We start from the raw sequence: 13,862 nt of genomic DNA on the forward strand, positions 1-13,862 counted from the left end.
CCTCAATACATATGTGATTGATCTTTCTGATGATGACAGATCAAATTTTCTGAAACATATAAAGTTAATATATTTTTATTCGATTAATGCATTGTAACATTGTTCTTTCATTTGTGATTACCAAAGGGAAAGAAAGTGTTTATTTTTTAAGATGGAGGGGATACATTTTTTTGCAAATTATCTATATTAATTGAAGCTTAAGAATAATAAGTAATTTATGGAGCAGGAGAAAACATGTTCTCTAAACAGTATCTGCAAATTTAACAATTATTTTACAAGCATTGCATGACAAAAAAAATGCTTCTAGGTTGGATTTATATTGGAGATTTGTGAAATATTTGTTGTATTTGTACCCTGTCCACTCCACTTTTATTTGCAAAGCTAGCCCATTAAATGCATCTTGTGTAGTTATGGTAAAATAAGCAGTCATTGATAACATTGAAATAGTTTGTTTTATTAAAGATTATTATATGTTGTATTGCTTTGTTTTAGAATAATTCACAATGGTGCAAGTTTCGAAAGAACAAGCAAAGCCTAAATGTTTAGTTTTTGGAGTATTCTATAAATTTCAGTTTCAGAACTGAATTTAACAATTGAAGTTTTATTTTTAAGATCCAGTTTATATACTTCCAGCTGTTTACTGGACTTCGTGCTCCTCCTAGAGGCCTTCTCCTGTTTGGTCCACCTGGAAATGGTAAAACTATGCTGGTAAGAAAACTTTCAGCTCAGTGTTACTGAAAAAAATAAAGTATATCTATTCTGAACTAAATTTTTATTTTAAGAGTATTCATCAGTTAACATGCATAACTTGTTAATATGTGGTACTTTTATTAGCAATGCAGACTGTATTAGAGTAAGCATCCTATCATGGGATATGTTATTGTTTGCCTGATGAGTAATATTTAAAAAGCTAAATATTAGTATAACTAGATAGTGGTGATAAAATTTAACAGTTTTTTTTATTTGATATATATTTTATACACTAGTTTCAAAAGAGTACAAAATCACAAGTTTTGAATTTTATGTGCATGCACACAGACAACTGGTGCATCTTTGTTGACAGGAAAATATATACAGTTGCATTATCATTTGTCATAGTTATAGTTTATCAAATATAAGATGCTTTATTATATTCTAATGAAAATAATACGCTAGTTCCAAGAGAGAAAAGATATCTATTTAATAGTGTTTGTGTCAATTTAAAAGAAACACATACAGTAATTTTGTACAGATATGAATCAGGCTCTGAGGTTGCATTTAAAGACTTCAAGACCATAAATACCAAGTATGAAATGTGAAGAACTTGATGATCATATTTGTGAAGGATTTAATTATGTAAGCAACTAAAGTTAATCTAAAGACAAATGCAAAAAATTTAAGCTTAATGGTGCTTAGAAATTACAATTTATTACTGTAACTATTAGTTATTCACGCACGACAAATTAAAGAAATTTTTAAGTTTTTTTAGGCTAGCAGTTTGCTTACATTAACTACAACTGACAGAATGATTAGTTGATCAACACAGTTGGCATGCAGGATTTGTACAAAGGAATTGTGATTCAAACAAGAAAATCATTGGCTCAGCCCTATTTCTTAAGAAGAAAAAGAATATATACACTTTGCAGTTAATGATGCTTCCAGTAACAATATAGCAAAATAGTTGAATAAAAGTGTTGCAGTTAGAAACTGCAAAATTTATACTTCTGTAGCTGGTCTATTCCTTTTAAACAAAATGTAATTCATCAGCTGTATCTTGCCTTGAATACTGTTTCAGCAGGCTACACTGTGTGAGTGTTCTTTCTGTAAGTTTGTACTTAATTTCTTGGATTACTATATTACTTCTGTTGAGGTGTGACTCAAGCTAATTTTTAGGAGTGGTAAACTTCAGAAGAACATTATTTCTTTTGTAAAGGCAGGACCAGTTTTTGTGTTAAAGATGTTAAGATTGGTAATAATAACTTATGATTTAACTGCTCCAAATTTAAGATAAATGTCATTTGAAAATTTCACAGAAATGTTTAGATTCTTCCAAATTTTATTGAAAATTTGTACAATATTCGAAACAAATTATGCACTTAAAATAGTTGAAGATTCATCAGATTGTTTTGTGAGAACCATATAATAAAACTTTTTATAACAACATTATGGCATTATCTTTTTTTCTTTCTTTTTTCTTAATACAAGGTATATGAATGAGGATTTGCATACATTTTTCCAGTTTGTTTTTTTTCTGGGAAATTCTTCATTCAATTTAAGCATTTTAGTCTGTGTAAACATGTGACATTTGATAAAATTGACTGAAACTCTTAAATTATGAAATATAATGAGGAGAAAAGTTTGTTCTAACATCTTCAATACCTGTGCATTCCACCATTTGAATAATGCATTCTTATCATCCTTTGTAGTCTTTTAAGCTCATTATAATAATGATGAAATGGATCTTTGAACTTTTTATTTTAAATTGTTAAACAAAATTTTAAATTGATGACATTGTTTATTTCAGGCCAAAGCTGTAGCTTACGAGTCCAGTTCTACTTTTCTCAACATCAGTGCAGCTACTTTGACCTCAAAATATGTAAGACTGCTGTTAAACAGTAGTTTATTAGTTAGCAATTAATCATATACAAGTGATAAATTTGTATCCTATAGTATTTTTCAGGATATACAAAAAATTATTTAGAAATGCATATAATAATGTGTCAAAAAGGTCTCATTTTTTAATCTCTTATTCTAATTTAGTATCCTGGAAGGGTTTAGGGAAAATTTGTTTGTGGAAGCTTTATTAATTTCCTGGACATTTGATACAAATTTTGCACAAGTTTTTTAGTAATTTATAATTTTGTTATAAATGAAATAAAGAGCTTGCATTTGTTTTAACCAACAACCAATTAAAATGTAAAATGTAGTCAGTCACTAGTTTTGTAATCCTTTTGGAAAAGTTATGTACTTAAAAAATATTTTCTCATATTTTAGCATTTGGTAACTTAGGGAAACTATGCATTCTTAAATACATACACACACAAGCAAACATCTTGAAATTCAAGTTTAGATGCACTATTTGTAACTGTGATCAGCTTAATTTTTCTACTGTGTATTTTAGATAAAAAATTTGACATAGTTTTTGAGATCTATAATGTTTTTGATTTAATTCATTAGTAGTGTTAAGCTTGCCCTATGACCATTATTTTTGCACATCTATAATTTAGAATCAGTAAGAGACTACTTGAGAGGAACATAATAAAGTAACATTTGTCATGGTGAGTTTCATTACTTTGCTAGTTTAGGCATTTTCATGCTAAGACATTAATAACTAGTGTCTCACTCAGTAATTAGGAGTTTCTTCATAAAATTTTGTTAAAAACAGAAGTTTTAGCTATATCAAGATCAACCAAAAACAAGCACAGTATGGTAAAATTAATTTATTAAGCGGATCATTTTTTGTGACACCATGTCCAGCAAAGTCAGCTAAAGTTCTTAAGAAAATATTAAAAAATATATGCCCTGTTTTCAGATTTTTATATTTATTTAAACGAATATAACTTCAGTGGCTACAAAGGTACAAAAGCATAGTATGTATTAAGTTAATGATTGTAATTAATTGGAATGTTATTTTTCACAACTTTCTTGAAGCTTGTGCAGGGAGAAAAATAATACAATGCACATAAATTATATACAAACTACATACTGAGTCACAGATAAAAACAAACTATTTTTATGTTTATGTGACTGTAAGACAAATATTAATTTATAGGTACATGTAAATAACTCAAGGATAAAAATAATATATATTTCTTACTGGTGATGGGCTTTATGACTAAATGCAGACATTACTGATATGAAAATTAAATTTCATATGGTAGCCTTAACACAAGTTTTATTTATTAACATTATAAGCAGATCAACTTCATCAGGACTTTGCTTTACATTAATGCTAAGTTAAGAACTTAGTTATCAGTAAATTTCTTCATAAAGCGTCAGCAAAAACTTTTCTAGATACATCTTATGTCTCAGCCCAAATAATTAAAACTTCCAATCAAAGTAAGCTATTTACATAGATCAGAACTAAATCTTAACGAAGTTGTGAAAATATGTAATTAGGTATACTATTTTTATGTTCTTACTTATCATTTACAATGTAATATTTGATCAGCTGGGTATCCTTTCTCTTAGGTTGTATTTTAGCTATGCTCACCCCCCAAAAAACTTGCAAATTTTGACAAGCATAGGATATTTAGAAAGTTGTGAATTCTTATACTAAGGTAATGAGGCAAATTAAATTTTTATAATAAAAATATAGTAATAAAAGTGGATAAATCCAGAATTCTAAACAACACTATTATGAAAGTAAAACTAAAGAAAGAGTAGTGTAACTACATGTTAAAACTAGTGGTTTGCTTGATGCATTATTGTTGATTACAGGTCTTTATATACTCTCCCAAAACATTATCTTGTGACCAATGAAAAAGTATTAAATGGCTTTGAGATACTGACTTTAGAGCACTTGACATGTGACATAAAATGCAACACTTTTCACAGTTTAGCTATAGTCTGGTAACAAAGTGTTACAGATAGTACAATAAAAAAACTAATATTTATGAAGTTAAGAATCATAATAACAAATTACAGCAGTATTTCAATTTTACAATAAACAGTATAATAATATTGATATTCTGATTAAAATATAACTGAAAGTCTGGTGTGAAGAAGATGGTTGGAGAAATCTTAAGCAAAAATGAGAGCTTGTTCTGCAGCAAAGTGCATCTCCTTTTTCTTTAAGTGTTTGATTGATAATGTGATTTGGATTTACAAAAAGTTTTTGTTCAGAATGAATGATGTTGAATAAATTTGTTTCACATTTTATAGAAGATTTTAACGAGGTAAAAGAATATAATTCATACTGTACAAAGCTTTGTTAATTTTTCTTGCAGAAACTTTTGATGTGTGAAAATTCAAGCTCAAATATAAATCTGCAACTTGTGGATTGTTAGATTTGTTGAATTTTATCTCAAATGAAAGACTTGTGTAAAGATTACTAAACTTAGAGATTAATAAATTTAATGGGTATACTAACAATGATGAATGTATTAATATTACTAATTTAATTGATTATATTACAGTATTTATTTAAATGCTTTTACCCTTTACTTACTTCAACTGACAAATCCTTAGTTTTTTTTTAGCACAGGCAATAAACTTTAATTTGTATGGTGTACGTATAATTCAAGAATCCAAATTAATTTGTGTTTTACAGTATGTCTTATTAATCTATAAGACAATTTTCAATGGTATTATGTTTATCAGTTGTAATATATTTTTACACTTCTTTACCCACATATTTTAATGTTTTTAGTTTAAACTCTGGTTATTTAAAAATATTGGACTTTAAAATACTTTATAAATGGGGAAGTTGGTTGCTTTATTGGAGGGAGTGATGGAAATCAACTGTATTAAGAATATAAAAAACATTTACTATCTTTTTCCTTATTCATAACATGTTCATGGTGTTAATCATCAATGCAATGTGTTTGTGAATTATCTTCAACTTGACGAACATTTATTAAAGTGAATATCCTTTTTTCCTTATCTTAGAGAATATTTTTAATACCTAAGTCCTGATAGCATATTTTATATAAAGATAAACATGCTTGTGATTTTATTTGTAAAGGTGGGTGAGGGAGAGAAGCTTGTCCGTGCCTTGTTTGCTGTAGCTCGAGATTTGCAACCAAGCATAATTTTCATTGGTAGGTTCTTCATTTTCAGAAGTTTTAGAGCTTGCAAAAATTAATTTATTTTATGATTTTATTGAATTGAATACCATTGAACTTTTTGTTTCAATATAAAAGCATAAAAAATAACTTCAAAATGTCTTGGATTTTATATAATTACCAAGTAAATGTTTAATTTTTACTTCTGTCTGTTGTGAGAAACTTTCATTTTGAATTGTATGTAATCTACTGAGTTTGACACAAATTACACTTATAATATAACCATTGCTAAGCTGTAGTGTGTTTGTAGCTTCAAAGCTTCTTGCTTTATTAAAATACAAAGCCAAATCCATATGTCAGTCACTTCCTATTACATACTTTTTGTGATTATTTTAAATTAACTAAAAAAAATTGTCTGTGTATATGTGGAGTGTTTGTTTTAAACAGTCTCTCTATAAAGCTATTTCTATAGTAAGTTTAAAAATGTTTTTCTTCATCTCAAATATTTCAGATTTTACTTGGGTAATTACTAAAACCTCCTAAATACATTTGGGATGTTTGTTTTTGCTTAAACTTTATATTTTATCTGATATTTTCTCTACCCTAACTCTATAGCAATATTAGTAAATTTTACTGACTATTTTAATCACCAGAAAATTCTAAATAAATCAAAATTGCTATTTTTTTCTTCCTAGAATTACTTCATGTTGTAACATGGAACTTTATTCTTTTACCCTAAGTGACATTAAACGTGTAACAGCATTCATAATTAACTTTTGTTTTATTGCCCTTTCAACCGTGTCTAGCTACTGTTCACACCATTATAAGTTGTAAATCACTTGAAGTGTGGAGGTTACATTATGATATTGAATTATGTTACCAACAGATTGCTCGTATGTGTGCTTCATGAAACATTTTCATTATATTATTTATATTGCCTAATTTTATCTTAACCAACCTAAAGAGATCCCTATTTTTACATTTTAATTACTTTTACAATAATAAATAAACATGAAAAAACAAGAAATAAAGTACTTACCCAGATATTTTTTTCTTGTTGTCAATTGATGACACTTAACAGTGTTTTTCTTCATACTAATTGTAGTGATACACTAAATAATTTGTATTTAATTAAATAATGCACCAAATCACAAAGACTTAACATGCAAAAATTAGAAAATTTCCCCTTATCACAATTTTTCTAGCTATTTAACTATGCAACAAGCTGTTACAAATTCATCTAAGCTAGTTATATTTACAGTGGAAATGAAGCTTGTGCGAACAAGCAAATTGACAATGTTCTGTTCAGAAACAATGTTATACAGTACATCATTTGATGGATGAAAACCTTGGCTTTCTAATAGTGATATATACAGGGTGTTCGGAAAGTCACTGTGCAGTTTTGTACGTTAGTAAATATATAAGTGCACAGTGACTTTCCGAACACCCTGTATAGTGTATAATTATGTTCAGTAATTTACATTTAATTTCATAGTTATCAGACAATAAAACAATGTGCATGAAGAAAATGTCACATTAGGAGAAATTCAGGATTTTTTAAAAATAGTCTTATAAAATTAAGAACTTAGAACTTGTATGATGTTAAAATATGGATTATTATCTGATAGTTCATGCTATATTTATTAATATAACAGTTAAAAAGTACATTAATAAAATTTTAACATAAGTCATTAAAACCTTGTGTTATGGGCAGTAAAAGATTCCTGAAGCAGTAGGGAAAAATATTGTAATTTTCTACATTTTAATATTTTGTGTTGTAAATTGCATGTTTGAGGTAAGATGTAATTATTTACAGTGCTTCATGAGCAAAGGCTTGAACTTCAGGAATAAGTACTGAATTTCTTGTTTATGTATGTACTTTTTATTTGTTATTATAAAAATATCTAATGTAAAAATTACACATTTTTTACATTAGATAAGGCATGCTCTGAGAAGATCGAAGTGCAGCTGGTAGTTTTGACTGTAAGCATAAATATTGTGCCACTGTCTGTTACATTAGGCTGTCATTCTAAAAAGAAAAAAGTTAATTTGGATTTATTTCAGGTTAACTTTTCATTTTACTGAACATTACTGGTTTTGTTAGTGTTAGATAGGGAATATAAAATATCAAGTTTTACTTAAAGCTTTTTATATATTTAAGGAATTCTAGAAGTTGTTCAAGTGGAATGTGAAGCCTTTGAGAGGAATAAATGTTTTATTTTTAACATGAACATCATTTTACATTCAGACTACCTTTGTTTTTTTAAGTCAACAGACAAATTTTTAGGAAGAATACTTTATCGATAAATCTGGTCTATATGTACAACAATCTTTGTTCATTAAAAGTTTAACTTTTGTCAGGATGTTTGTAGTGCACAATACTGTGGTTACATGGTAGTTTTACAGGCTTGGTAAAAACAGCCATATACATTTGGTTAAATTCTTGTTGAAAGAAGAACAAAAAGTTAAAAAAACAGTGAAAATAAAGGAAAAAAGAATATCAGGAATAATTATACATTTTAATCAAACAAATTGACTCTTTAGTGACACTTTTCTCACCAGGTTTAAGATTTAATGATGGCATAGGTCATGAGCATTGAGTCATTTGTGATGTGCTTTACTTAATGGTGTCTTCATGTTTGGTTACAGTTTGAACCTGGAGATGAACCAGGCATCAAAGTTTTTTCAGAGAAGAAGAAGCTTATTATAAAAGAGTATTTAATTAATATATTTCCTATACCAGAGTTATTACTCAAACATTGCACATTTCACACTTTATAATATTATTTAATTTGCTTGTCACTTGTATTTAATTAAGAGTAGCTTGTGACTATAATGTAGAATTGTTTTGATACAATTAAAACTCTTGAACCTAGTGACCCCTATCAGAAGGTTGGTATGCAAGTAGTAACTGATGCAGCAATTGCGTGACTACAACTTAAAGGCAAGACATTATTTTGTTAAAGTTAGAACTGAAAAAAAATGTAGTGGCATGTGATGGGATGAAATTTAATGATTATGAATAATGATTAATAAAAAAACTGGTACAGGCTAGCAGTGACAGATATATTTTGGGTTCAGACTGACAGTGACAGAACTTTTGGGTCCTACATACTGTCGAAAGATTGCTGCTGACTGTTGCTTGGAATTGCTACAGGTGACTGCACAGATTACAATGGTTGAATAAGATGGGGCTTGACATAATTATGTTGCAAGAGAAAAACCATTACTCAGAATACACAGCTTTCAGCATTAGTCATGGTGATATTATATGGTAGATTGTTCACAAGTACCAAACCAGCAATTCTGACATTTGTTGCTCTGTAATTCTCTTGTGGGTCACAATTCACATGTAATGCTGTTGGTGGAAAATATTAGTCTGCTCATATAATTTTCCTGCATAATGTCATTGTAAGAAAATCTACATATTTAATATTCATAGTGTGTTTTTGGAATGATGTTTGTCTGTACAGATGTAGATATTACCAACATGCAGCATTTTTTGTATGTAGACTATTTTTTGTCTTTACATAACTTATTTTTATAATAATACACAATACATTGTAAAAGATAAGTAGAGTATTTTGAATTACTTTGGGTTTTATTTTATCTAGATGAAGTTGACTCTCTTTTGAGTGAAAGAAAGGAAAATGAACATGAAGCAAGTCGTCGGCTCAAGACAGAATTCTTTGTTGAATTTGATGGGGTATATCTGATTTTTGAGAGAGATAAAAAAATCAATTAGAAATGTATGAAGAATGTAGTTTACAAAAAAAACATAAGTAAATGCAATACTGGAATGCTGGTTAAAATGTTATCTTGTTGACAGACATGCATTGTTTCCCACCAACACCATCAAATGAATATTTGTTTTTGTAATGATCAACTTAGAGTTGTATGTTACTGTAGGTAAAATAATGTTATTTATGTTAGAAATATTTTATTAAAAACTTGTTTCTTTTTAATGCTAACTAGTGTTCTGATCCTGCTATTAAATTTTTTGGACTTATGAATTTAATATTTCTGGAGATCTATTAATTATTGAGTGTATTACATGATGGGTTTATTATTTCTATAACAAAGGCAAAAAAATACATGATCACTGATGCTAGAAAACCCCCATTTTGTACTTTCTTTTCCTCCTAATTAAAACATTCATTGCATTTAATTGGTGTCTCATACACACAAATGACTTTATGATTATAGTCCATTTTCATATCACACCATAATGTTGATATGATTTGTAATTGTATTTGTTTTTTAATAGTAGCAGGCATATATTTATATCTAACATATCTGTATATGAAGCATAAGTGTCATGTCTTTGCGACTACTTTCATGTTTAATTCTTCACTGATCTCAACCAAAGTTGACCTGCATCTTTAGAACCTCCCACTACCAATTGTTCCTTCTGGGGTCTTTACTTTTTCTTTACCTTTCACACATATAATTTTGACCATTTTTAACCAAAATTGACATATATCCTTAGAACTCCCCATTCAGATGTCATCCTTGTGTGTTTTCATGCGAAACCAAACTCTGAAGCATCCTGGGGAATAGCCCTCAAGGAAGAAACAAAGGGAGTCATTGTTTTGGTTTGGTCCATTCATATGAATTGAACATGTATACCAGCTAGTAATATGCATTATGCCATTTTTATATGTATCATGCATCTGAAATTTCTTGGTAGACATTTAGTTGAATGTTTTAAACATACTCATAAAGAATCATGCCTTCCAACATTTATAGTTGTTGTCTGACACTGAAGAAAGAATTCTAGTTATGGGTGCTACCAACCGACCACAAGAGTTGGATGATGCTGCTCTAAGGTGAGTACTGTACATGATACCGATCATACTTTCCCAAAAAACTTTGAGTTATTAGGATATAGAAAGTGCAATGTTATAAAAGTGAATGTCTTTAGCCTACACATCTCTGTTTAGTTGGTTATTAGTTGTTTTTTTATTTTTATTTTACTACAATTCTTTCACATCGTAATCCTCTCGGTGTGGATTCCTGTACGTGGTAAAGGGGACCTCCCAGGGAAGGTTCTGTTTTTCAGGTTACCTCCTCTGGGATCTAAACATTCACCCACGTGTTTGCTGTATGTGGCAACCTGTGAAGGGGAGGAGAGGATCCTGGTGGTTGAGGGGTCCAACCCTATCACATCACTTTGGTCTTGAATTCCTGTAGACGTGCGACCTTTGGGTGACCCCCTTGGGACAGTCGGCTGGTCCACTTGGGCTGGGGTTAACCAAGTTCCAGTGTTGGATGTTCTCAACAGGTGTTGTGAACATTATATCTGATGCTGGTGTTTGGGTATAATGTTCACAAAACCCTGGCATTGCTGCAGTGTCCTTGTTTGATATTGTAGTGCATCTCTTCATAGTGCTCCATGGTGGGTGGGGTCAGTGGGCACCGAAATTTTCCTTTCTTTATTATGGATACTCCAATTAAAAATCTTAAAATAGTGAAAAACAGTTTATAGGTAAACAACCACGTCGTGAAGATTCTGAGCAGCAATCCTCACCATCCATACCATCTGTTGTACCTCAATTTCTTACAATGCACTCACTTTCAGACAAATATTTAGGGCAAAAGTCTCCCTTTTTCATTCAGAAGGGACTATAGGGTGTATCTCCACTTGCAAAGATGGAATTATGGTGCTGACTAATGTCTTCATTCTGACATTTACGTCACCAAATCTGCCTGCCACCATCAAGGCAGGTTATCTTAATTGCAGAGTACAGCCATACATTCCAAACCCTCTCCTATGTTTCCAGTGTTAATGGTTCGATCACTCGAAGACGTCATGTCGTGGCTCCTTGACATATGTTCATTGCAGTGGCAAGGACTATTATGCCTGTGAGTATGAAATGGACCCTCATTGCATCAATTGCAATGGCTGTCACTCATCCTGCTTTCGTTCTTGCCCTAAATGGTTGAAAGATAAAGAGGTGCAGCATTTGAAAATGATTCATAACATTATTTATTCTGAGGCTCGAAAATTGCTGTCCACCACCTCATCTCGGACGTATGCTGTGGCACTTCCTTCCACAGCTATTGTGGAAGTGCAGACAGATTTCTCTGTGCCTCCTAAAGAATCCTTCTCCAAACGAATGAAAAGTTTTTTGACCTCCATGGTTAAAAACTTTGATGAATCAACTTCGACACCTATCTCTATGTCCCTGATATACATTCCACCAAACCCCAAGATCCACATTCTTTGGTTCCAGGTACAGGTATATCCTCAGATCCATCTTCCTCTCTCACCTCTAGATGCAAAACAATCATTCGTTCACGTCCTCAGTCTCTGGAATCCTCTTCCAACAGCAAAGACCTGCCCAATTGACCCAGGGCAGGATCCATGGAGGTCGATAGACCTCCTTCGAATAAGGAAAGTAAGGAAAAAAGACGTGGTCGTAAACAGAGGGGTTCTCTGCCCAATTCACTTACATGTAAATAAAAATGTCACCTTGATACAATGGAACTGTCAAGGTTTATGTTTCAATCTGGATGACATCAAAACACTGATTGCTTCCTACTATCCTGTTTGTCTCTCCTTACAGGAAACATTTCTGAAACCTGCAGATACAGTCACCTTTCGGCAGTTTTCTTCATATAGAAATGACAGGCTGTGTGATGGAAGAATACATGGAGGGGTAGAACTGTTGGTTGATAGGTATATACCCACCCTGTCTTTGCCACTCGACACACCCTTGGAGGCCATTACCATCTATGTTTCCTTGGGTCATACCATCACTGTTTGTTCTCTGTCATCTGGAGAGACATGATCAATCACACCTTGATGCTCTCACTGAACAGTTGTCGTCTCCCTTTTTCATCCTGGGGGACTTTAATGGACATCATCCCTTCTGATGTTGATGTTGATAGGAGGGGTTGCTCTACAGAGCATATGCTCTCTGATCATAACCTTTCTCATTTCAATACTGGTTCTACTTATTTTATATGCCTAGTCAGTCCTTTACTGCTATTGATCTCTGTTTGCTCCGCTTCATTTTCCCATTTTTCATGGAGGGTTGACAATAATCCACGAGGCAGTGATTATTTTCCAATGATCTTAATAGAGCCTGGAAGTGGTCGATGCCACCCAACCTGTGTGTGCAGGTGGAAGCTGAATCAGGCAGACTAGCCCTCTTTCACTGCTCTCGCAGAACTTGATCCTGCCATGTTCTGTAAGCCGGCAATAGACGACTGTGTGGCAGCAGTAACTAACTGTATTATACAAGCAGCTGCTCAATTTATTGCTAAAACCTCGACACATTTTCCACTATATTCTCGTCCATGGTGGATTTCTGCCTGCCGCATAGCACAGAGGGCTCGGAAACAAGCCTGCGATACTTTCCATAGATATCCCACACTCTCGAAACGCATCGCTTTCCAGCAGGCCCGTGCACATACTCGATGGGTAAGACGTCAAAGCCAAAAGGAATCTTGGATTAAGTTAACAACCAGCATATTTTCTACCACCAGTTCTAAAGTCATTTGGGACAAGATTCGAAAGATCAGTGGGCAATATAATTGTGTCCCTCTCTTGATCTTGCTCTCTGATGGCCAGGAAGTAACTGATACCCAGAGAATTGCCAATACTCTAGGATAAAGCTTTTGCCACATATCTAGCACTTCTGCCTCTTCTTCCACCTTCCTAGCCATCATGACTCGGGTAGAGCAATCGCCTTTTTCCTTTCAAGCTGATTGTGTATAACTATAATCGTCCCTTTATACTGGTGGAATTCATACTGGCCCTTCATCAGTCTGGCAGTACAATGGTTGGACCTGATGATATACACTATGAGATGTTGCACCATCTATATCCTGCTTCTCTTGCTATCCTTCTAGTTGTTTTTAAGTGAATCTGTCAGGAGATTGTTTTTCCTGATGCCTGGCACCACGAGATTGTCCTGCCTTTCTTCAAGCCTGGGAAGGATCCCAAGATTCTTTCAAACTACCGTCCAATTGCTTTGACGAGCTGTCTCTGTAAGACCTTAGAGAGGATGGTTAATGCTCGTCTTGTTTGGTTCCTCGAATCAGACAACCTCCTCTCGCCCACCCAGTGTGGGTTCCGACAACAGCACTCTGCCATAGATAATCTAATTTGACTTGAAACATCAATCAGAGAAGCCTTTCTTAAACGAC

General features: G+C 32.1%; 1 protein-coding gene across 4 annotated transcripts in view; it reads left to right on the forward strand.

Moving 5' to 3' along the window:
• Positions 1-13,862, forward strand: part of spas (spastin) — a 96,957-nt gene that overhangs the window by 49,008 nt on the left and 34,087 nt on the right. For 2 of the 4 annotated variants that reach the window (XM_076456254.1, XM_076456252.1), the window contains 5 exons: positions 613-708; positions 2,504-2,575; positions 5,666-5,741; positions 9,320-9,411; positions 10,455-10,534. In XM_076456254.1, coding sequence (XP_076312369.1) covers positions 613-708; positions 2,504-2,575; positions 5,666-5,741; positions 9,320-9,411; positions 10,455-10,534 — 416 coding nt within the window. The remainder of the gene's footprint in view (positions 1-612; positions 709-2,503; positions 2,576-5,665; positions 5,742-9,319; positions 9,412-10,454; positions 10,535-13,862) is intronic. The other 2 variants (XM_076456255.1, XM_076456253.1) reach the window with 1 other exon arrangement.

This window comes from Tachypleus tridentatus, chromosome 9 (assembly GCF_004210375.1).
Source record: "Tachypleus tridentatus isolate NWPU-2018 chromosome 9, ASM421037v1, whole genome shotgun sequence".
NCBI lineage: Eukaryota > Metazoa > Arthropoda > Merostomata > Xiphosura > Limulidae > Tachypleus > Tachypleus tridentatus.